The sequence below is a fragment of the Physeter macrocephalus genome, chromosome 11, assembly GCF_002837175.3.
Source record: "Physeter macrocephalus isolate SW-GA chromosome 11, ASM283717v5, whole genome shotgun sequence".
In the NCBI taxonomy this organism is placed as follows: Eukaryota; Metazoa; Chordata; class Mammalia; order Artiodactyla; family Physeteridae; genus Physeter; species Physeter macrocephalus.
Window position 1 is genome coordinate 141,034,002 of NC_041224.1, and position 25,580 is coordinate 141,059,581.

At 40.1% G+C, this 25,580-nt stretch overlaps 2 protein-coding genes across 4 annotated transcripts in view; both read right to left on the reverse strand.

Moving 5' to 3' along the window:
• Window positions 1–1,721: 1,721 nt before the first annotated feature.
• Window positions 1,722–3,843, reverse strand: GPR135 (G protein-coupled receptor 135). Its single transcript, XM_024118284.3, is given in 5 exon segments — window positions 1,722–2,746; window positions 2,748–3,049; window positions 3,052–3,199; window positions 3,201–3,339; window positions 3,341–3,843. Coding segments are annotated over 5 exon segments (1,536 nt in total). The 3' UTR covers window positions 1,722–2,302.
• An 11,902-nt stretch (window positions 3,844–15,745) lies between these two features.
• L3HYPDH (trans-L-3-hydroxyproline dehydratase) overlaps window positions 15,746–25,580 on the reverse strand; it is an 11,958-nt gene continuing 2,123 nt past the window's right edge. The window contains exons 2-6 of one of the 3 annotated variants that reach the window (XR_008618678.1): window positions 23,795–23,964; window positions 21,156–21,278; window positions 20,902–21,066; window positions 18,786–18,932; window positions 16,153–16,209 (exon numbers count right to left, since the gene is read on the reverse strand). Coding sequence is in view for 2 of the 3 variants with exons in the window: in XM_007115832.4 (XP_007115894.1) it covers window positions 16,084–16,209; window positions 20,902–21,066; window positions 21,156–21,278; window positions 23,795–23,964 (584 nt within the window). In the remaining variant the exon portion in view is untranslated. Of the gene's footprint in view, window positions 16,210–18,785; window positions 18,933–20,901; window positions 21,067–21,155; window positions 21,279–23,794; window positions 23,965–25,580 lie in introns of all 3 variants that reach the window. The other 2 variants (XM_007115833.4, XM_007115832.4) reach the window with 2 other exon arrangements.

The following is a 25,580-nucleotide window of genomic DNA, read 5'->3' on the forward strand; positions in this document are numbered from 1 at the left end:
AAATCAAAACTACAATGAGGTATCACCTCACACCAGTTAGAATGGGCATCATTGGAAAATCTACAAACAGCAAATGCTGGAGAGGGTGTGGAGAAAAGGGAACCCTCTTGCACTGTTGGTGGGAATGTAAATTGATACAGCCACTATGGAGAACAGTATAGAGGTTCCTTTGAAAACTAAAAATAGAACTACCATATGACCCAGTAATCCCACTACTGGGCATATACCCAGAGAAAACCATAATTCAAAAAGACATATGCACCCCAATGTTCATTGCAGCACTATTTACAATAGCCAGGTCTTGGAAGCAACTGAAATGACCATTGACAGACGAATGGATAAAGAAGATGTGGTACATATATACAATGGAATATTACTCAGCCATAAAAAGGAACGAAATTGGGTCATTTGTAGAGAGTGGATGGATCTAGAGACTGTCATACAGAGTGAAGTAAGTCAGAAAGAGAAAAACAAATATTGTATATTAACGCATATATGTGGAACCTAGAAAAATGGTAGAGATGAACCAGTTTGCAGGGCAGAAATTGAGACACAGATGTACAGAACAAACGTATGGACACCAAGGGGGGAAAGTGGCAGGGGGATGGTGGTGGAGGTGGTGGTGTGATGAATTGGGAGATTGGGATTGACGTGTATACACTGCTGCGGATAAAATGGATGACTAATAAGAACCTGCTGTATTAAAAAAAATCATATATTTCCATCTTTGATACAAAATGACATACACCCTTCTGTCACACAAAAAAATTAAATACTAATGAAGATCTTTAAATACTTTACAAGAAAAAAAGGTGGCCATTTCACATTAAAATCTTTATATGAGAGCAGAGGTTTCATATCTAGTTTAAAGTACTTATTCAATTAAGGCTGTGAAATACTGAAGAAAAGAGGGGCAAGATGGAAGAACGGAAAGAAAGAGGGAGAAAACACAAAAACATCTTGTAAAATTCTGAGTAAATGATTCTATGCACAGTGGCATTTAATGTGAGAAATTTCACCCACACAAATCCCGAATTGTGCTTTCGAATATTTTTAAACAGCCTCTTTGTTTTGCACCTTTCTGAAGGTATTTCTGGCTTGATTAAAGTACCCCTCTGACTTTACCTCTAAGTTATGAGTACTCTATTACATATAATAATCCCACAGCCATTCTCCTTTCAAATAAAGACCACATTATTTTAGATGTCATGTCTATTAAGGAACTATTTTTTTTAAACAAATGTACCCAAACTTCCAAATGTAGAAGAACATGATTTTCCTGGAGAGCTTTATGCTTATTCCAAGAATGCATCTACTTCTCAAAATATTTTTTGAATTCCTCTTTGGAATCACCTTCAGTTAGATGAAAGCTACCTAGGATAGCCAAGCTTATTACTTTTATAGAGCTCTCATATATGTATATATGCATTACTCACAAAATTCAATCAACTTGACTTCAAATTACATTTTTGGCTGCATCCAGAAATCAAATTTACCTCAAATGCAAAGATTTTCTACTATGAAAATTATTTTTTAAGAATGTGAAAGCTTTCTGAGAGCGGCACCCCTAAATCATTAGAAACAAAAGTAGCAGGTTAGAGTAAGGTTTAAGTCTCAAAGCTTCCAAGGCAGACAATTTTGGGGGTTAGATGGGGGACATTAATTTCTAAGTATAATCTTGAAATACTTTAAAAAATAGCCACATTTCTTTATGTTCATACTTCTCTTTGCCCCCCAAATGGTTGGATTTTATAGTAATAAACCACTTTTAGTAATAAACCATTTTTTCAAAATCCTAAAATGTTTTTAAATGGGATATGAATTTAAAATTTCTCATAGATTATGGGGTGGGGGTGGGGAGGAAATGCACCAAAGTGTGTAAGGATAAAAATTTTCGACTCCTAACCTAAGCACCCAAGGCATGTGTCAGAGGTGCAAGTTCTAGAAATCTGAAGTTCTGCTGAATACTGGTGATTTAGAGGGGCCTTCGAACAATTCTTAAGGTCTTCATTCTTTCTTGAATGTCTATGTTTCAGTCTATATGAACCAGTTGCATTCAATGAAATTTTTTCTTTGTTTCACAGTGTGATTCCTGTAATATGAGCTTTTCAGTAATTGTGAATTTTATTTTTGTCACTTTTGGCACTTACAGTTCACAATGCTTGGTTGTGTGGTTAAACATCGTTTTAATTTTTGCACTTTACATTCCTTTCAGCACTTCTGAAGGAAAGGACACTGTCTTGTATGTTGTTTGGGGGAAGTGGTAAGCCTCCCCCTCTGTCTCTTTTGTAAATGTTTGGCTTTATGAAACACACGATTCTCCCCGGAATCCTGTATTGTTCATCGAAGCGGCTGAAAATTTGCCTTCACAAGCTGTGCATCCCAATCCTTCTTGGAGGCTGGTATCCCCGGCTTCGGATTTAGGCTGTTTAGCTGCTGCTGTCGCAGGATCTGGTGGCCCCTCCGGGCAGAAAAGCACAACTGGATTTTTGCGAGCCCACATGGCCACGTCCCGTCCCACCACTCTGGTCGGGTTGGAAGAGGACATCCTGCTGCAGGCCCCCAGGCGGTTGCTATAGCGGTTTCGAAGGGGATTGCGTCTTCTAGCCGGCAGAGCCGGGCCCTGGTTGGGCAGGAAAACGTCCATGTTCCTAGTCCGGTAGCCTTCTTCCCGGTTGCGCCCTAGGAGCATCGAAATGTTTGGGTTGCGAATGGCATAGATGACAGGGTTGATGGCCCCATTGGCCCCAGGTCAGCCAGACGACCACCACGTTGAGGAGCGAGGGAGCCTGCGTGGCTTGGGCCTGCCGGGTCGCGGTCAGCAGCACCAGGAAGCAGTAGGGCCCCCAGCAGCAGATGACGAAGACAATCATGATGAGCACCGTGGTGGCCGTGCGCACGTCGCTGAAGAAGCGCAGCACGCGCGCCTAAGTGGTCAGGGGCCGCACGCGCAAGTCCGACTGGCGCACGGTACTGCAGACGTGGTAGTGGTAGAAGCACATGAGCAGGAAGGGCAGCAGGTAGCAGGCCACCACCAACCCCACACTGTAGCCGCGCCCAGTTGCGCGGGGTCCGGGGACGTCCGGTACAGGCAGCCGTGGAAGCTCTTCGCCGCCGGGGACTCCCAGATAGCACGGAGCAGCTCCCAGGGCAAGGAGAAGCCCAGCGCCGCCAGCCAGGAGCCGGCCAGCAGCTTCAGCGGCGCGGCGGCGCCCGATCTTCTCCCGCGGCGGCCGCACGATGGCGCAGTAGCGGTCCAGCGAGATGAGGGCTACGCTGAGCGTGGACACGATGCCGAAGCACGAGCTGAAGAAATGGCTGGCGGCGCAAAAGCAGCGCCGGGCCCTCGGGTGGCGTGAAGAAGTCCAGGAAGGAGGCTGGCAGGCAGAGCAGCGCCGTGAGAAGATCCGACAGAGACAGGGACAGGATGAACGCGTTGGTGAGGGTGCGGAGCTGCCGGTGCTTCACGATCACCCGTATCACCGACCAGTTGCCCAGGCTAGACAGCAGGAAGATGAGCAGGAGGACGAGCGCCTGGGCCGCCCCCGTCGCCCCCTGAGATAGCAGCGGCGCCGCCGCGGGGCCGAGCGGTGGCCTCCCCGCCGCGCCGTGCCCGCCGAGGCCGCCGCCAGCCGAGGCGCCAGTGTTGTCGCCCCCGCTCCCGCCGCTCTTGTTCCCCAGCGCCGCGGCCGACGCGGTGCTGAAGGAGGGCACGGCCGCCGCCCTCGCCGCAGAGGAAGTCCGGCCAGGCGTGCCGGCCGCGGAGGGGGCGCCGGGGTGTGGGCTGCCCGACAAGGCTGTGCTCACTGTTGGGCGCACCAGCGGCGGCGGCTACTTCTCCATGGGGCCCCGCGGCGGCCGCGGGTCTGCTCATCCTGCACCGGGGGAGGCGGCCGCAAGCCCGAGGTGGCTCGGGGCCGGGGTCAGGGCCCTCTGCGGGAGTTGCGCTCGGCCGGAGGGTTGACCGTCGCCCACGACCCGCGGAGCTTTTGACGTGAGTTCCAGGCGTTGCCAAGGGAACCGCGTGTTTACGCGGGAGCGCGGGGCGGGACGCCGGCCGATTAGCCTCAGAAAAGCCGTTCCAGGACGTCACCTCTCCCCGAGGTTATGCGGCCAGGGAGGTGGGCTTCAGAGAGTGCCAGGTCGACCTCCTCAGGGACCACTGCCCAGCCAGATCAGATAAAGCGGGACTGGTCCTCACACAGATGGCCAAATTCAACAATGGTTCACTCTCAAGCTCTCTTGTTGGATACACATGTCCTACAGAGAGGCGGGGGGCGAGAGGAGGTTGCTTTGCTTCCTGTGGGTGTTTCTGGCATCTACAGGTAGGAAAGGAATCTAGAACCTGAAGTGGAAAACAATCTAAATTCGGAGATCTTAAAACTGAGGGAGCATAAAAACTTAAACCAGGTGTTCTCAAACTTGAGCATGCAACAGAATCACCTAGGGCTTATTAAAACACAGTTGACTGGGCCCAACCCCAGATGTTCAGATTCAGTAGATCTGGGGTCTTGTCCGAGAATTTGCATTGCTAACAAGTTGCTGGGTGGTGATGATGTTGCTGGTCCAAGGACCACACTTTGAGAACCACTGATGTAGTAAGCTTATTAAAATGCACATTGGCTGGCTGACTCCCCGGAGTACTGAGTATGGGCCCATGAATCTAAACCCCAAAGGTGATTCTGATACAGGTGCTTTGAGGAGCTAGGATATGGGTCCTGGAGGCAGGATGTCACCCTGTTTTCAAGGACCTGGTCCCCAGGACCATTACTCTCTCACACGTGTCAGGGAAGAGGGGAGAGTCACTGGTTCCTTGCCCTGCTGGCAGCCTTCATCAGTTCTCTGGAATGTGGTATGATTTGAGTTTAAGGTGCTGCCAGCCAAGCAGTCGCCACAGATGCAGCTCCAGGTATCTGGCGGGAAGACACAGGAACAGGAAGGGCCTGCCTGCCCAGGGAAGCTGCATCTCAAGTTTCTGGGCATGGCCTCTAATGAGGGAAAGTGTGATAAACCCTTAGGTTCTCTAAAGCAGTGGTCTGCAAAGTGTGGACCCTGGACCAGCAGCATCAGCATGACCTCGGAACTTGTTAGAAATGCAGATTCTCAGGCCACACCCCAAATCTACTGAATCTGAAACTCGGGGGATGGAGCCCAGCCACGAGCCCTGCAAGTGATTCTGATGCTCGTTTGAGAAACACTGATCTCAAGAATGACTAGTATACTTTCAGGTCTTGGAATCAACAATATTAGTGCTTGGGGCACTTATTTTAGTGAGGAAAAATATACTACTGGAAACTTACAGTATAAGTAAAGTTCATTTAAGGTGGTAAAATAAGATTGGGTTCCTCGGTCTCAGCATTATTGACATTTTGAGCCACGTAATTCTCTCTTGTGGAGGCTATCCTAGGCACTGTAGGATGTTTAACAGTAAACCTAGCCTCTACCCATGAGATGGCAGTAGTGACAACTAAAAATGTCTTCAGACAATGCCAAATGTTCAGGGGGAGAGGGGGGCCAACCTCAGCTGAAAACCACTGAACTAAGCCAAAAATATATAACAGTTTATTTAGGTTTTCAGAAACAACAAATAAGGATCCTAGCCCAAAGACCTTACAGTTTTAGGCAAACACAAATATATTACAATGTCATAAATGTTGTTTAAAAGTATAAGGACTGTAGGAAGAGAATCTGGCAACTGGGAGACCAGTTAAGAAAAGGCATTGTGGGACTTCCCTGGTGGCGCAGTGGTTGGGAGTCCACCTGCCAATGCAGGGGACACGGGTTCGAGCCCTGGTCTGGGGGAGGATCCCACACGTTGTGGAGCAACTAAGCCCGTGCACCACAACTACTGAGCCTGTGCTCTGGAGCCCGCGAGCCACAGCTGCTGAGCCCGCGTGCCACAACTGCTGAGGCCCGCGTGCCTAGAGCCTGTGCTCTGCAACGAGAAGCCACCGCAATGAGAAGCCTGCGCACCACAACAAAGAGTGGCCCCCACTTCTCGCAGCTAGAGAAAGCCCACATGCAGCAGTGAAGACCCAACGCAGCCAAAAATAGATGAATAAAAATAAATGAATAATAGATTTGGAAAAAAAAAAAAGAAAGAAAAGGCACTGTAATAGCCCAGGGGAGAAATGAAAGAGTCTGAACTAAGGCATTTACAGTGAAGAAGGAGGCAGTATATGGATTAGAGTCTTTGGATATAAACAATACATTGAGGGCACTGTCTCATTTAAGCAAAAGCAGAATTAACTGGAAGGATAGGGGGAGTTCAAAAGGATAGTCTAACAGCCAACCCCAAGAACAAGAGAAGTCAGGGCAGCTCTACAGGTAGAGATAGCAGAAAGGAACTGAGGGTGATCTTTTTAGGGCTCTATAGGAATAAGTCTGCTTCAACCATTTTTCAGACCTTATGTCATTTCTCTCAAGATCCCAGGTCTTAGAGGAGAGAGTCTGATTGGAGTACCCCTTGTCTGGCAGCCCCATCAAGGCTATGTGCAGGGGATGGATGGTTTCCCAAAGGAAAAGGAGAGTGTTGTTGATAAAAGAAGGGGAAAGGAATGATGCCGGCCAAATCCACAGACATCCACCTCAGAGCATCGACAGGACAAAACGGCATGAAAAAGGAGCCAAGGATAGATCCCAAGTTCCTGGCTCGATGGTTGGTGGTACCATTGATCAAATTAGGGAATACGGGAGGAGGGGCACATTCTAGGGGCAGATGAGTCTGCTATGTCCACCAAGTAGTGAATCTGCAGTATGGCTCTGGAGCTTAGGATTTAGAGACTTGGGAGATGTCAGCCTCTCTACAAGAGAGAAGAACGCAGGCATGAATATGATGACTTAGGAACAGAGTACTGAGTGAAGAGAGAAAGGAACCATGGGTGGAATGCTAGGGAGTAGCAAAAATTAAGAAGCAGGTAAAGGGAGAAAAGCTAAGCAGGTGAGTGATGTATTTAATGAGGCATATTTGGCCAACTGAGAAATCAGCTGTCCTGTGTTCCAGGGTGCTTTGTTTTACTTTTACTTTTCAGAAAAGAGGAGAATGTAAGTTTCTCAGCCTCTTCTCAGAAAAGTTGCTATGATGATGAAGTCAGCTCTATTCTTTACCTCCAGGTAGGGAGGTAGCAGGCTTCTTATGTATTTCAGAGCTAAGAGGAGAAGTTTCCAGGTAGGGGAGACTCACCTGTAAAGCCTGGGCCCAAATAGGGAATTAAAATCGATTGGTTAAAACTGCAGTCCTCCTACCAGCAGTACCAGCATCATCTGGGAGCTTGTGAGAAATGCCCCACTCCATGCCTAGGAAATGAGAATCTGCATTCTAAGATCCCTGGGTAATTCACACCTACATTGAAGTATGAGAGGCATTGTCCTAAGGAGGGATGGTATGGAAATTGTGGAACTTGAGGGACGAAGAGGAGGGTGCCCCAACTCTTATGGAGTCTAGAGGACCTGGAGCAAAAAGGATTTGCAAGTTCATGGTGAAGAGGAGATGGACCTGGGCCCACACAACTGCAGCACCCGATGGGTATTAATGGGGCTTGAGTACTAACCTATGGTCTTGAGAACCTCAGTGGATGGCTCTGTGTCTGAGCTCTGCACCAAGGGAGTAGAGGCTGGTGCTCTAAAATGTACCACACCTGCCTGCAAGAAGCAAGAAGCAGCATCCACCATGGATTGCATACACCCTTGGGTGACCATTAAATCTGGCCATTAGATCAAGCATAGTTTCCAATGAGTAATGAAGTCAAAACCAGATTGCAATAGTTGAGTAGCAAATGGAAGATGAGAAAATGTACCCAATGAGAAGAGAGTAAGGAATCTAGGAGCTTGACTGCAAAGGGAAGGAAATAGGGGTGACAGACAGCAGGCTGAAGAGGGAAGGTGGACAAGGGGTGTTTGTTTCATTTTGTTTATGATGATACTTGATAAGACCTTAGAGGAAGGAACCAATGAGGGGAAGGAGGTTGCTTGAAAGAGGTTAGTGATGAGACAAGACCCTTAGCAAGGATGGGAAGAGATAGATGTAAGCAGTACTCAGAAGGTAGAATCAACACGGCTTAGTGACTGATTAGACACTTGGAGGTGAGAGGAACAGCAGTTGATTTCCCTAGTGGTTTTGACTCCACGGGAGACATGGTGAAATACAGAAGGAATGAATATTATTGCAAGGGTTTGGCTCTGGTTTGGATTATAATTTAGAAAGATTTAGGCAGTATCTATTTTTCAATGTTCAAGAAACATAACATTTTTGTTAAAATATTATCATAGAACAAGTTCTGGCTGTCCTGTCTTAGAGGCAGAGGAAGTATAGCAGGAAAATACTGGACTTGGGGTCAGAAGCCCTAGACTGACAGCCTTAAATGCGACCTGAGGGAGTTAGTTGACACTTCTGGCTTGCATTTCTCTCATATTCAAGGATGACACAAAAGCAGTGGCATACCACGGGTGGGCAGAGGGGGTGCACTGTCTGTAGAGAATTTTGAAACAATAATAAAACTGACTAAACGCCAGTCCGCATTATTGTTATCACCACGTGCTAACAATTCTAAAGAATGTCAGTGATAAAATACTCCCCACCCTCGGTAGCCATAGAATAATAATCAAATTTCAGTGTACCTCGTTAGATCAGAGGAGATGTGTGTGCACATTACAAAATGCTATAAACTTCTAAACAATGTATGTGTCTTTTTTTCTTCAAATAAATGTGACTTGTGAAATTTAGAGAGCAAATAGTGGTTCTATTTCTATTAAAGTACAGCAAATCTCCCTGATCTGTAGAAAATTTCTTGGTCATATTTAGTGTTATTTTTTGGAGGTAAGGGAATTTTTTACCACAGATTTTAAGAGATAATGAATGGAAAACATTAGTTTTTGTGTATTTAATAGAGAAATCAAGAACATTAACTTTATAGCGTTCCTTTTGGTCAGGTAATTCAATCAGAGACCTAATAACTGGGTCTACACAGACTTGCTGGATGATACAGCCAGTTGAAATGAATTAATTACTTCACTGTATGCTCAAAAAAAGAAATACTATTACTTACCTCAAAAAAGAGTCTACTGATTCAAGGCTGACAGAGTTCAGAGCACAAATAAAGGTCAAAACAATGAATCTAAAATAAACTGAGAAAATACCCTCACCCACCAGAAAAAAAGTCTACTGAATATTGAGAAAATCACATGGTGAATAATTTTTAATACTTCATTTTATAATGACTGATAATGATCAAATTTTATTTTTTTTAACAGGTTCACAATTAACTAGCAAGAATGCCAATAGTTAACATTTCCTTCATGTTTTAAATTACCTGGCATGTAGTTGGCAGAGTATGAGACTTGCCCCGCTGTAGATTTATTGATTGACTCCTACTGTGTACCTATACTTCAGTAATACAATAAACAACCCCTTTTATAAGGGCCTTAAAGATATATCAATAGCCTGATTCTTGATCTTCTCTCACGAGTTTACGGGTACAGGAGCTGGGCTCTGCAGCACAAAGGACATCCCTGCAGCAGCTACAACAACTCTCACCCAAAGAAGCTGACCACCCCATTCGTTCCCAGTTTATGACTGCTAAGTGTTGAGGACTTTATAAGAAGCTGTCTCCCTTGCATGCTGCTTAGAGAGAGGGCATTATTTTACTCAAAAACTGGAAGACTAAAATAATGAACTTGTAAGACTCATTGCTGTGAGGGCTACAATTGAAGCTATTCTTCAAAGAGCATTTAAAACAGAATATTATAGTAATTACCACAGAGGAATATTTAAAAGTAACAAGAACTAAGGTTTTAATTTTACCTGATACGTTAATAATTAGAAAAGTATTCTGCATTTTGTATTCTATAAGCAATATTTATACCAATACACATGTATAAATATGAGGAATAATGACTTTATATTTAACCACAGTGTATTATTTTAAGAATGTTAGTTGGCTTACATGTACAATTTGGATACAGCTTTCCACATAATTCAGAGAAAAATTACTTATGATAACAATTTAAAGAAAGCCCTTAAAAGTCATATAAGTCATTTGAGAAGAAATCCATCCCTCAGTGGGTCATCATCTTCTACTATAAAGCTTGCTGTACCTGTGTAATGGGCTTGTCCAGATACTTCCACTATAACAGCTTTAAAATCACCACATTTTACTTCCTGAAAAAAGAAGGTGAAAGGAGAATATCAAGATACTGCCCTCATAGCTTAGCTAGCCTGAAAGTTGTATTCTCAATTTTTATCATTTTAAAGAGAACCCAAGAGTTAATCATATAGGAAATGGGAGGTTTTTAAGGTAAGTGACTGGATTTGTGTTTTTGATTTAGTTTAGCTGTAAAGTGGGGAACAAATTGGAGAGGAGAGAGACTAGAAACCCAGTAATCTGTTAAGAGGTAACCTTAATTCATCAATTAAATCTAGAGACAGGAGGGCAGTTTTTAGAGAATGGAGAACAAAATATAGAGATACTTTGGAGGCAGAATTGATAGACCTGGGGACTGATGTACATAGGAGGTGAGGAATAGAGATGAGTTAAATATGACCATAGCTCTAGCTTGGAAGGGAAGCTGGCGCCACCATTAGCTGAGATGGGGAATGAGACAGGAAGAACACATTTAGGAAGGAAGAACTTGTAAACAAGTTGAGTTTGAGATATCTCTGGGACAATCATCTTGAGATGAGTTTAGTGGACAGTGTCAGACTCAGGAGAAAGGCACAGGTAAGCATGGTAGGGATGAAGCTTTGGGAGTCATCATTAGTGGGTGGTTGAGAGTTGAGTTCACTCTCACGTGGGTGAAACTGCCCATCTGCATCAAACGTTTGCCTAAGAGCAAGAAAATATGGTGGTTAACAGTACAGGCTCTGCTCACAGGGACCCACATGCATAGCCTGGCTCTGTTACCTGTCTGTTTGACCTCTGGCAAATTATCTAAACTCCAATTCTCCATTTTATCACTTGTGGAAAAAGGATGATAACATTACTGACCTCAGAGGATTCTTGGAAGAATTAAAAGAGACGGTATACGTGAAGTGCTTAGCTTGGAAATTGACACATAGTGAAGCACCCAATAAATGTTGTCGATTATTATTTTGTCTTGAGTCTTAGACTTGAAGATAACGTATTCCAAGTTTTTGCATATAACATAAATGGTTTGGTATCCCATAAGATCAGCGTATTATATACGAATCCCTAACTTAAAGCAAATTTCATATTCAGAAAAGAACAAACTTTAAAAACAGCTACATTAGGATATAAAAGTCTTTATTAGGATAAGTAATCTGCTATATTAAAGGACTCTGTGAGTAGATTCATTTATTAGATGCAATTTAATCATACTACAGTAGATTTTACTTACTACTATGAGTAAATTCTTTAATTAGCTGTTAGCTCATTTATAATTTGATTCCATTACAAAAATAATACTTTCCACAACTTTTTAGGACTTTCACATCTTATTATATAAAATGGAACATTCGTATAGAATAAAAACAAAAAAAATCCAAACCCTAATTTAATGGTTCTCAAACATTTTGGTCTCAGGATCCCTTTATACCCTAAGATTTGAGGACCTCACCCACCATTACCCTGATACCAAAACCAGACAAAGACACTTAAAAAAGAAAATTGCAGGCCAATATCTCTGATGAATACAGATGCAAAACTCCTCAACAAAATATTAGCAAACCAAATCCAAGAATACATAAAAAGGATCATACACCATGATCAAGCTGGATTTATACCAGGGTCACAAGGATGGTTCAACATATACAAATCCATCAGTGTGATATACTACATTAACAAAAGGAAAGACAAAAACCACATAATCATCTCAACAGATGCAGAAAAAGCATTCAACAAAATTCAACATCCATTTACGATTAAAAACTCTCATCAAAGTGGGTATAGCGAGAACACATCTCAACATAATAAGGGCCATTTATGAGAAACCCACAGCTAGTATAATACTCAATGGTGAAAAGCTGAAAGCCTTCCCACTAAATTCAGGAACTAGACAAGGATGCCCACTTTCACCACTTCTATTTAACCTAGTATTGGAAATCCTAGCCATAGCAATCAGACGAGAAAAAGAAATAAAAGTTATCCATATTGGAAAGGAAGAGGTAAAACTGTCACTATTTGCAGATGACATGATACTCTATATAGAGAACCCTAAAGTCTCCACTCTAAAACTATTAGAACTAATAAATAAATTCACCAAGGTTGCAGGATACAAGATTAATATACAAAAATTGGTCACATTTCTATACACCAATAATGAAATATCAGAAAGTAAAAAACAATCCCATTTAAAATCAGGTCAAAAAAATAATACCTAGGAATAAACTTAACCAAGGAGGTGAAAGACTGATGAAGGAAACTGAAGATGATTTAAACAAATGAAAAGATATTCCATGCTCTTGGATTGGAAGAAATAATATTATTAAAATGGCCATACTACCCAAAGCAATCTACAGATTTAATGCAACCTCTATCAAAATACCCAGGCCATTTTTCACAGAACCAGAAGAAGAATCCTAAAATATATATGGAACCATAAAAGCCCCCAAATTGCCAAAGCAATCCTGAGAAAAAAGAATGAAGCTGGAGGTATAACCCTCCCAGACTTTGGACTATACTACAAAGCTATAGTAATCAAAACAGCATGGTATTGGCACAAAAACAGACAAATAAATCAATGGAACAGAATAGAGAGCCCAGAAACAAAGCCACGCACCTATAGTCAATACACTGGACAAAGGAGGCAAGAATATACAATGGAGAAAAGACAGTCTCTTCAATAAGTAGTGCTGGGAAATCTGGAAGAAGAGAACATAGGCACTCTTTGACATAAGTAGTAGCAATATTTTCTTGAATCTGTCTCCTAAGGCAGAAGAAATAAAAGCAAAAATAAACAAATGGGGCCTAATTAAACTTAAAGGCTTTTGCACAGCAAAGGAAACCATCAATAAAACAAATAGACAACCTATGGAATGGGAGAAAATACTTGCAAATGATGTGACCAACAAGGGCTTAATTTCCAAAATGTACAAATAGCTCATACAATTCAATATCAAAAAAACCAAACAATCCATTCAAAACATGGGCAGAAGGGACTTCCCTGGTCATCCAGTGGTTAAGACTTTGCCTTCCAATGCAGGGGGTGTGGGTTTGATCCCTGGTTGGGGAGCTAAGATCCCACATGCCTCAGGGCCAACAAACCAAAACATAAAACAGAAGCAATATTGTAACAAACTCAACAAAGACTTAAAAAATGATCCACATCAAAAAATCTTTTTAAAAAAATGGGCAGAAGACTTGAATAGACATTTTTCCAAAGAAGACATACAAATGGCTAACAGGCACATGAAATTGTTAGAGAAATGCAAATCAAAACGACAATGAGGGAAGTATGAGAGGCATTGTCCTAAGGAGGGATGGTATGGAAATTGTGGAACTTGAGGGATGAAGAGGAGGGTGCCCCAACTCTTATGGAGTCTAGAGGACCTGGAGCAAAAAGGATTTGCAAGTTCATGGTGAAGAGGAGATGGACCTGGGCCCACACAACTGCAGCACCCGATGGGTATTAATGGGGCTTGAGTACTAACCTATGGTCTTGAGAACCTCAGTGGATGGCTCTGTGTCTGAGCTCTGCACCAAGGGAGTAGAGGCTGGTGCTCTAAAATGTACCACACCTGCCTGCAAGAAGCAAGAAGCAGCATCCACCATGGATTGCATACACCCTTGGGTGACCATTAAATCTGGCCATTAGATCAAGCATAGTTTCCAATGAGTAATGAAGTCAAAACCAGATTGCAATAGTTGAGTAGCAAATGGAAGATGAGAAAATGTACCCAATGAGAAGAGAGTAAGGAATCTAGGAGCTTGACTGCAAAGGGAAGGAAATAGGGGTGACAGACAGCAGGCTGAAGAGGGAAGGTGGACAAGGGGTGTTTGTTTCATTTTGTTTATGATGATACTTGATAAGACCTTAGAGGAAGGAACCAATGAGGGGAAGGAGGTTGCTTGAAAGAGGTTAGTGATGAGACAAGACCCTTAGCAAGGATGGGAAGAGATAGATGTAAGCAGTATTCAGAAGGTAGAATCAACACGGCTTAGTGACTGATTAGACACTTGGAGGTGAGAGGAACAGCAGCTGATTTCCCTAGTGGTTTTGACTCCACGGGAGACATGGTGAAATACAGAAGGAATGAATATTATTGCAAGGGTTTGGCTCTGGTTTGGATTATAATTTAGGAAGATTTAGGCAGTATCTATTTTTCAATGTTCAAGAAACATAACATTTTTGTTAAAGTATTATCATAGAACAAGTTCTGGCTGTCCTGTCTTAGAGGCAGAGGAAGTATAGCAGGAAAATACTGGACTTGGGGTCAGAAGCCCTAGACTGACAGCCTTAAATGCGACCTGAGGGAGTTAGTTGACACTTCTGGCTTGCATTTCTCTCATATTCAAGGATGACACAAAAGCAGTGGCATACCACGGGTGGGCAGAGGGGGTGCACTGTCTGTAGAGAATTTTGAAACAATAATAAAACTGACTAAACGCCAGTCCGCATTATTGTTATCACCACGTGCTAACAATTCTAAAGAATGTCAGTGATAAAATACTCCCCACCCTCGGTAGCCATAGAATAATAATCAAATTTCAGTGTACCTCGTTAGATCAGAGGAGATGTGTGTGCACATTACAAAATGCTATAAACTTCTAAACAATGTATGTGTCTTTTTTTCTTCAAATAAATGTGACTTGTGAAATTTAGAGAGCAAATAGTGGTTCTATTTCTATTAAAGTACAGCAAATCTCCCTGATCTGTAGAAAATTTCTTGGTCATATTTAGTGTTATTTTTTGGAGGTAAGGGAATTTTTTACCACAGATTTTAAGAGATAATGAATGGAAAACATTAGTTTTTGTGTATTTAATAGAGAAATCAAGAACATTAACTTTATAGCGTTCCTTTTGGTCAGGTAATTCAATCAGAGACCTAATAACTGGGTCTACACAGACTTGCTGGATGATACAGCCAGTTGAAATGAATTAATTACTTCACTGTATGCTCAAAAAAAGAAATACTATTACTTACCTCAAAAAAGAGTCTACTGATTCAAGGCTGACAGAGTTCAGAGCACAAATAAAGGTCAAAACAATGAATCTAAAATAAACTGAGAAAATACCCTCACCCACCAGAAAAAAAGTCTACTGAATATTGAGAAAATCACATGGTGAATAATTTTTAATACTTCATTTTATAATGACTGATAATGATCAAATTTTATTTTTTTTAACAGGTTCACAATTAACTAGCAAGAATGCCAATAGTTAACATTTCCTTCATGTTTTAAATTACCTGGCATGTAGTTGGCAGAGTATGAGACTTGCCCCGCTGTAGATTTATTGATTGACTCCTACTGTGTACCTATACTTCAGTAATACAATAAACAACCCCTTTTATAAGGGCCTTAAAGATATATCAATAGCCTGATTCTTGATCTTCTCTCACGAGTTTACGGGTACAGGAGCTGGGCTCTGCAGCACAAAGGACATCCCTGCAGCAGCTACAACAACTCTCACCCAAAGAAGCTGACCACCCCATTCGTTCCCAGTTTATGACTGCTAAGTGTTGAGGACTTTATAAGAAGCTGTCTCCCTTGCATGCTGCTTAGAGAGAGGGCATTATTTTACTCAAAAACTGGAAGACTAAAATAATGAACTTGTAAGACTCATTGCTGTGAGGGCTACAATTGAAGCTATTCTTCAAAGAGCATTTAAAACAGAATATTATAGTAATTACCACAGAGGAATATTTAAAAGTAACAAGAACTAAGGTTTTAATTTTACCTGATACGTTAATAATTAGAAAAGTATTCTGCATTTTGTATTCTATAAGCAATATTTATACCAATACACATGTATAAATATGAGGAATAATGACTTTATATTTAACCACAGTGTATTATTTTAAGAATGTTAGTTGGCTTACATGTACAATTTGGATACAGCTTTCCACATAATTCAGAGAAAAATTACTTATGATAACAATTTAAAGAAAGCCCTTAAAAGTCATATAAGTCATTTGAGAAGAAATCCATCCCTCAGTGGGTCATCATCTTCTACTATAAAGCTTGCTGTACCTGTGTAATGGGCTTGTCCAGATACTTCCACTATAACAGCTTTAAAATCACCACATTTTACTTCCTGAAAAAAGAAGGTGAAAGGAGAATATCAAGATACTGCCCTCATAGCTTAGCTAGCCTGAAAGTTGTATTCTCAATTTTTATCATTTTAAAGAGAACCCAAGAGTTAATCATATAGGAAATGGGAGGTTTTTAAGGTAAGTGACTGGATTTGTGTTTTTGATTTAGTTTAGCTGTAAAGTGGGGAACAAATTGGAGAGGAGAGAGACTAGAAACCCAGTAATCTGTTAAGAGGTAACCTTAATTCATCAATTAAATCTAGAGACAGGAGGGCAGTTTTTAGAGAATGGAGAACAAAATATAGAGATACTTTGGAGGCAGAATTGATAGACCTGGGGACTGATGTACATAGGAGGTGAGGAATAGAGATGAGTTAAATATGACCATAGCTCTAGCTTGGAAGGGAAGCTGGCGCCACCATTAGCTGAGATGGGGAATGAGACAGGAAGAACACATTTAGGAAGGAAGAACTTGTAAACAAGTTGAGTTTGAGATATCTCTGGGACAATCATCTTGAGATGAGTTTAGTGGACAGTGTCAGACTCAGGAGAAAGGCACAGGTAAGCATGGTAGGGATGAAGCTTTGGGAGTCATCATTAGTGGGTGGTTGAGAGTTGAGTTCACTCTCACGTGGGTGAAACTGCCCATCTGCATCAAACGTTTGCCTAAGAGCAAGAAAATATGGTGGTTAACAGTACAGGCTCTGCTCACAGGGACCCACATGCATAGCCTGGCTCTGTTACCTGTCTGTTTGACCTCTGGCAAATTATCTAAACTCCAATTCTCCATTTTATCACTTGTGGAAAAAGGATGATAACATTACTGACCTCAGAGGATTCTTGGAAGAATTAAAAGAGACGGTATACGTGAAGTGCTTAGCTTGGAAATTGACACATAGTGAAGCACCCAATAAATGTTGTCGATTATTATTTTGTCTTGAGTCTTAGACTTGAAGATAACGTATTCCAAGTTTTTGCATATAACATAAATGGTTTGGTATCCCATAAGATCAGCGTATTATATACGAATCCCTAACTTAAAGCAAATTTCATATTCAGAAAAGAACAAACTTTAAAAACAGCTACATTAGGATATAAAAGTCTTTATTAGGATAAGTAATCTGCTATATTAAAGGACTCTGTGAGTAGATTCATTTATTAGATGCAATTTAATCATACTACAGTAGATTTTACTTACTACTATGAGTAAATTCTTTAATTAGCTGTTAGCTCATTTATAATTTGATTCCATTACAAAAATAATACTTTCCACAACTTTTTAGGACTTTCACATCTTATTATATAAAATGGAACATTCGTATAGAATAAAAACAAAAAAAATCCAAACCCTAATTTAATGGTTCTCAAACATTTTGGTCTCAGGATCCCTTTATACCCTAAGATTTGAGGACCTCACCCACCATTACCCTGATACCAAAACCAGACAAAGACACTTAAAAAAGAAAATTGCAGGCCAATATCTCTGATGAATACAGATGCAAAACTCCTCAACAAAATATTAGCAAACCAAATCCAAGAATACATAAAAAGGATCATACACCATGATCAAGCTGGATTTATACCAGGGTCACAAGGATGGTTCAACATATACAAATCCATCAGTGTGATATACTACATTAACAAAAGGAAAGACAAAAACCACATAATCATCTCAACAGATGCAGAAAAAGCATTCAACAAAATTCAACATCCATTTACGATTAAAAACTCTCATCAAAGTGGGTATAGCGAGAACACATCTCAACATAATAAGGGCCATTTATGAGAAACCCACAGCTAGTATAATACTCAATGGTGAAAAGCTGAAAGCCTTCCCACTAAATTCAGGACCTAGATAAGGATGCCCACTTTCACCACTTCTATTTAACCTAGTATTGGAAATCCTAGCCATAGCAATCAGACGAGAAAAAGAAATAAAAGTTATCCATATTGGAAAGGAAGAGGTAAAACTGTCACTATTTGCAGATGACATGATACTCTATATAGAGAACCCTAAAGTCTCCACTCTAAAACTATTAGAACTAATAAATAAATTCACCAAGGTTGCAGGATACAAGATTAATATACAAAAATTGGTCACATTTCTATACACCAATAATGAAATATCAGAAAGTAAAAAACAATCCCATTTAAAATCAGGTCAAAAAAATAATACCTAGGAATAAACTTAACCAAGGAGGTGAAAGACTGATGAAGGAAACTGAAGATGATTTAAACAAATGAAAAGATATTCCATGCTCTTGGATTGGAAGAAATAATATTATTAAAATGGCCATACTACCCAAAGCAATCTACAGATTTAATGCAACCTCTATCAAAATACCCAGGCCATTTTTCACAGAACCAGAAGAAGAATCCTAAAATATATATGAAACCATAAAAGCCCCCAAATTGCCAAAGCAATCCTGAGAAAAAAGAATGAAGCTGGAGGTATAACCCTCCCAGACTTTGGACTATACTACAAAGCTATAGTAATCAAAACAGCATGGTATTGGCACAAAAACAGACAAATAAATCAATGGAACAGAATAGAGAGCCCAGAAACAAAGCCACGCACCTATAGTCAATACACTGGACAAAGGAGGCAAGAATATACAATGGAGAAAAGACAGTCTCTTCAATAAGTAGTGCTGGGAAATCTGGAAGAAGAGAACATAGGCACTCTTTGACATAAGTAGTAGCAATATTTTCTTGAATCTGTCTCCTAAGGCAGAAGAAATAAAAGCAAAAATAAACAAATGGGGCCTAATTAAACTTAAAGGCTTTTGCACAGCAAAGGAAACCATCAATAAAACAAATAGACAACCTATGGAATGGGAGAAAATACTTGCAAATGATGTGACCAACAAGGGCTTAATTTCCAAAATGTACAAATAGCTCATACAATTCAATATCAAAAAAACCAAACAATCCATTCAAAACATGGGCAGAAGGGACTTCCCTGGTCATCCAGTGGTTAAGACTTTGCCTTCCAATGCAGGGGGTGTGGGTTTGATCCCTGGTTGGGGAGCTAAGATCCCACATGCCTCAGGGCCAACAAACCAAAACATAAAACAGAAGCAATATTGTAACAAACTCAACAAAGACTTAAAAAATGATCCACATCAAAAAATCTTTTTAAAAAAATGGGCAGAAGACTTGAATAGACATTTTTCCAAAGAAGACATACAAATGGCTAACAGGCACATGAAATTGTTAGAGAAATGCAAATCAAAACGACAATGAGGTACCACCTCATACCAGTCAACATGGCTATCATCAAAAAGTCTACAAATAACAAATGCTAGTGAGGATGTGGAGAAAAGGGAACCCTCCTATACTGCTGGTAGGGATGTAAGTTGGTGCAGCCACTATGGAAGACAATATGGAGGTTCCTCAAAAAATTAAAAATAGAACTACCATATGATCCAGCAATTCTACTCATGGGTATATATCTGAAAAAATGAAAACACTAATGCAAAAACATGCATGCACTCCAATGTTCATGGCAGCACTATTTACAAGAGCCAAGACAGGAAAGCAACCCGTGTCCATCAACAGATGACTGGATTAAAATGATGTGGTACACACGCACACACACACACACACACACACACACACACACAATGGAATATTACTCAGCCATAAAAAACAGTGAAATAATGCCATTATTATGGATGCCATTATTATTATTAACGTGGATGGAGAGAATATTGTGCTTAGTGAAAGTCAGACAGAGAAACACAAATACTATATATCACTTATTTGTAGAATCTAAAAAATAATACAAATAAATGTATATGCGAAACAGAAACATACTCACAGATATAGAAAACAAACTTGTGCTTACCAAAGGGGAAGGGAAAGAGGGTAGGGACAAATTAGGGGTATGGGATTAACAGATACAAACTAAAAATAGACAAGCAACAACGATATACTGTATAGCACAGGGAATTATACCCAACATCTCATAATAACCTACTGTGGAATATAATCTGCAAAAATACTGAATCACTATGTTGTATAACTGAAACTAACACAATATTGTAAATCAACTATACTTCAATTTAAAAAGATTTTAGCACCTCAAAGAGTTTTTGTTTATTTCAATTATATCAATTAATATTTGCTATATTGGGAATTAAAGATATTTGTTAAGAACCTGCTGTATAAAAACAGTAAATAAAATTCTAAAATTCAAAAAAAAGATATTTGTTCATTAATGCATTTAAAAATAATAAACCGATTACATTTTGTCATAAACAACAAATTTTTGTGAAAATAACTATATATGCCAAAACAAAAAAAATTAATGAGAAATATGGCATTTTTTACATTTTTGCAAATCTCTTTAATGTCTGGCATAACAAAAGGCAGCTAGATTCTCGTATTTGTTTCTGCATTCAATCAGTTGGGATATCACCCATCAAGTAGCTCCTGGAGAACTCCACTGTACATTTGTGAGAGAATGAAAGTGAAAAGGAAGCAACGTCTCAGTATTATTATGAATATATCTTTGATTTTGTGGACCCATGGATAGGACCCCAAGGTCCTTTCCACACTTTGAAAACCAATATCCTAGCTGAACGGAAGTTTTTTCAGGCCTGTCTTAAAATTCTCTTCTAAGAGCTAAGTGAAGAAACTTATCTAACACCCACCTTAGGTCTCCACAGTCTCAAAAGTAACATACTTACAAATGAGAAGCTAAGGGTGCCACTCACCCTCACAGCCTTCCCTGTGAATACTGAGCCGGTTGCACTGCTTTTAAAGGCTCTGGTCTGGTTCAGTTCTAGAAGCCCTTTGTGATACTGTAGGGCAATTCGGGCTGTCACTCCTGAGCCAGTAGGACTTCTGTCAACCTGTTGCAGAATAAATGAAGATGAGAGTGTTCACAGTGTTCTAGTTCCATATTACCTGGCTGTGTGCCTAAAAATTCCAGTTTTAATACCTGTTCATCTGCAAACACACAGATGTTGGTGGTTGGTTCCTCACTATAAGTGTCTTTTCCATCCGTTAATATAGTTCCATATAGAAAGGCAAGGTCTTCGCTGTCAGGATGATTAATTTTAAACTGTAAATAAAATAATTATCAACCACACATAAAATAAATATTTTCATTCAAACTTATCTTTTAAATAACATATATGGGGTACTCTTAGACATAATTTTTCCATCTTTATCATTTAAAAAATATTTGTTGGGTCACAGCACTAAATACTAGAAATTATGTCTTTCTCTAGATGAATAAAGATAGTTTTGTTGGAAGTTATGATTCTTATACTTTGAGCCCTTTCTAAGGAAGTCGGCCTGCACATAGCCTCTACTAAAGGAACAGTCCTATTTTATACACATACCTCCCAAAACACATACTCTTTGAACCACTGACCCCAGCATTGTCCCCAGGATGGTCAATTCACAGGCCAGCAATGGCTGCTCAAGCAGGAGGAGCTAAGGCAATCCTACTCTCACCCTCAGGAACTTGAAGGGGATAATGTAGAAAAATCAAGCAATGAGTATCTAGAGCTGAAATTAATACCACTGATAGATACAAGAACTGTCAGAGGCCATGAGCAAGCAAAAAGTATAAGGATAAAAAAAAAAAGTATAAGGATGCAGAAGCTATTAGGTAAGAGAAACAATTGGATGGGTAAAAAAAGACTTATAAAGGATGAAGTCAGTATCATAAAAAGCAGCAGGTACACACAGAGAGAAGCAGGCACTGGCAGGGTAGCTAGGTCACGTCAGTGGTAAATCTTGGTCAGGTCCAAATGTGCAATGCTCCCTGTACTTGGGAGGTCTGGTTGTTTAACTTCTGGATTCCTGTAATGCCTGGTAGCTTGGTTGAGATTACTATAACCTTACTTCCATTGTATCCTTACAGTTAGCATATTCCACTACCACTTACCTGTCATTTAAAACAGTTGAAGAGATTTGGATTCTTAAAATCCAAAGAGTCCATCTATAACTCAGTTAAAGAGGCCCGTATATTGGATTTTTGTTCTCTGACCTCTTAAAGCCCCTATGCCCCACCTCCACAATAGCACCAGTACATCACACTGCCCACAGGGATGCTTCCCCCACTAGACTAAGCTCCTTGAAGGTCGTGGGGTTTGTTCTTCCTCTGGGTCTCCAGCATCTAGCATGGTGTCCGACATACAGTAAGTCCTTGGTAAATGTTTGCTAAAAGGACAAAGGTGAATTTATTTTATATTTACTTTAGCTCCCTCCCCCCGGCAAATGGCCTTTGCCTAAATCTGCATTAGCAGTATGACTAATCAGCAATTCACAAAGTAGTCCTACTGCCTGCTTCATCACTGACAGAACTACTCATATTTTTTTCAGAATCCTTCCTCCCTCAAAGTCCACCCCTTGCCACCCTGGTGAGAAGTTCTGAGAACTTTGAGAACTTCAAAATTACTCCTTTTATTAAGAAAACAATGCCTTTTTCTCTTGATTTTATTAAAAATAAGGTCAAATTATTTTGTGTCAAATTGTTAACTCAAACTATTAGCTGTCTGCTTACTAGAACAGAAAATGGATGTAAATTCAGAGTTTCAGAAGTTACTATGATAAAATAATTCTACCTACTGGTATTGACAGTCGTAGGAAAATGATAATTTAGAGCAGGGATATGGTATATATTCATTTTGTTATTTAAGTTATTATGTTAAAATAAAGCCTCAGATATGTTAAACAGACCCATAAATAATTAGTAGAAGTATATTAGATTCTATCTTTCCTAAGTTATTTTTTACTTAGAATGATAAATTCTCATATGCTAAAACGTTTATATATGTATATGAGTTTTATATATAGATCCCAATTAGGTAAAATTGAGTTCTATATATAGGTCCCAATTAGGTAAAAAGGCACACTTGTGCTAGAAAGGAAAGAATATTCTAGAATTATTTATTATCTAAACTGATTTTATAACAATAGTTTTCCCAAGCCAAACTAGAGTTATTTGAGTGGTTATTTAAGTAACTTCTTAGCAATATAGGAAAAATTCACTAACTAGGAATTAATGTTCTCTGTGAAATAAGAGAAAGTCTGACCAGATTTAATGAAATCTATTTTGTAAGCTATATTTTACATTCATTATTTTCAAGTTTTGCAGAATGACCACATATATCAAAGCATTTCAAATTAGTGGAATATTATATAATACATTTTCTATGTTTAAGTAACCACAAATTATATTATTATTATATATTATTAAAGTTAATAATAGTTATCATTTATTGAACATTTACTATGGCTAGGCACTATTCTAAGTCCTTTACACATATTGACTTATTCTTACAACTCCCTATGAAGCAGGTATTTCATAATTTCCATTTACAGCTAGGAAAACTGAGGCACATGGAAGTTATGTAACTTGTTCAAGGTTATAAAAGCTACAAGTAGCAAAACTACAACTCCCAGGTAGTCTTTCTCTAGAGTCTAAGATTATAACCAGTACCCTATTCTTAGTACTACTGATAATTTGAACTCAGAGATATTTAATTTTCTGTATAGACATGTCATTTATATTCCCTCCATGTCACAGAGGAGGGTATCTGCTATGATAGCAGCATCTGTACTGACCTGAGCTTTCACTGCTTCTGTCACTGCACTTGCTGCATCCACGAGGTCCCTTGTCTTTGTGGAACAAACATCAAGTCCTAACTTTTCAGCACTAACAAATGCATAAAACGCGCCACCATACGCAATGTCCACCACCACCTTTCCATGACCGGGAACATCCACTAGGAGATCTAAAAAGGATATGTTTGAAAATAAGTTTGTTTTAGTATTTCAGCAATAAAATTCACAGCATTTTAAATATATGTGTATTTCTGGGGGTTGGGGTGGGGGTATTTTTTCCTATCATAAAAAGGAATGGAGCAAAAATCCATTTTCAAAATGAGTATGCATCACGTAATTAATAATAGACCTTTAGCTCAGTACATCTATTTTTAAGTTAATGAGGTTTGCATAAGTTTTAGAACATGAATGCCATGTTTTTCCTAAATCATACATACATATTTTGTTAACTATTCTGAAGATCTTTTCTAGAAAACATCATAGAGGCAGAGAGAGAGGAAATTCTGGGACATGAATGTGTGAAAACTATGAAGGAAAATGTAGGTGACTCTCATGCAGATATCAAAAAAGGGGCCAGCCTGTGGAAGGATGAGGCTAAGTCAACCAACAGGGCAGAGAGGGGTCTCAAATTCAGAAATTAAGCTGTGAAAAATAAAATAGTTCTTGTATTCCTGAGTTTGCACAGTGAGTCATACAAAGATACCAGGGGGCTACCAGTTAGAGTAGAACCACAGGACCCTTTTAACACATGATGTGTCAAAACAGAGCAAGTTTATAATCAAAGGAGTAAAACATACCTGTAGAACTTAAGAGCAAAAGTGAATCAAAAATGTCTTCATCTTGATGCTGATGAAACTTGAAAAGCAGGTTTAATGAAAGGAGACTCAGGAAATAGATGGAAATGTGGGACTGCCAGAATGGGGAAAGCTAAGTGTGGCTTTGAAGTCCTCATGCGTAAAATGGAATTGCTGTTTCCATCCTAAAGGGAGTGTTTTGAGAATTCCATGTGATAATGTGTGGGGAATGGTGGGCACAGATTAGGAATACAATAAATGTTAATATTAAAAACAAAAGTTTAACTTCCAACTGGAATAGGGTTCTTAAGAGGGCAGATATTTACATTTGCCAATCAGCATATTCTTCTCTGAATTTCATTTATTTACACAACAAATATTCATTGACTGTGTACTGTTCTAGCACTTAAATACAGTGAATAAAACTAAAGAGTCTTCATTTTAGCTGGGTGGAGTAGAGATGAACTCAGCAATCCTGAGGTAGGGACTGTTGTCATCTTCATTTTATAGATGACATTGAGGCATGGAATCCCTTCCACAAGGTCACAGAGATGGGGAGGGGCAGAGCCGTGATCTTGGACACTATCCATCTGCCTTTTATGCAATTTTCAAAGTAGAGAATTTAAGGATTTCGTTTTCTTAATGGCTCAAAGTGACCATTAATGCCCACTGATTATATTATGGTCACATAGTGATGCTTTCAGGAACTACTGTGCTTGTGGGGTTGGCTACCCCTGCCCTAACCAACCCCAAACTATGATGTATGTAGTTGGTGATCCTGGTGCCAGCTGTCATTTCCCACAAAATCTAGAGTGCTTCTAATCTGCTGCTGGGGTGGCCTAAGGGGAAATCAGGTAGCCAAGCTAGTTAACTGCTCAGGTTTTTTTTTTTTGTTTTTTTTTTCCGGCACGCGGGCCTCTCACTGTTGTGGCCTCTCCCATTGCGGAGCACAGGCTCCGGACGCGCAGGCTCAGCGGCCATGGCTCACGGGC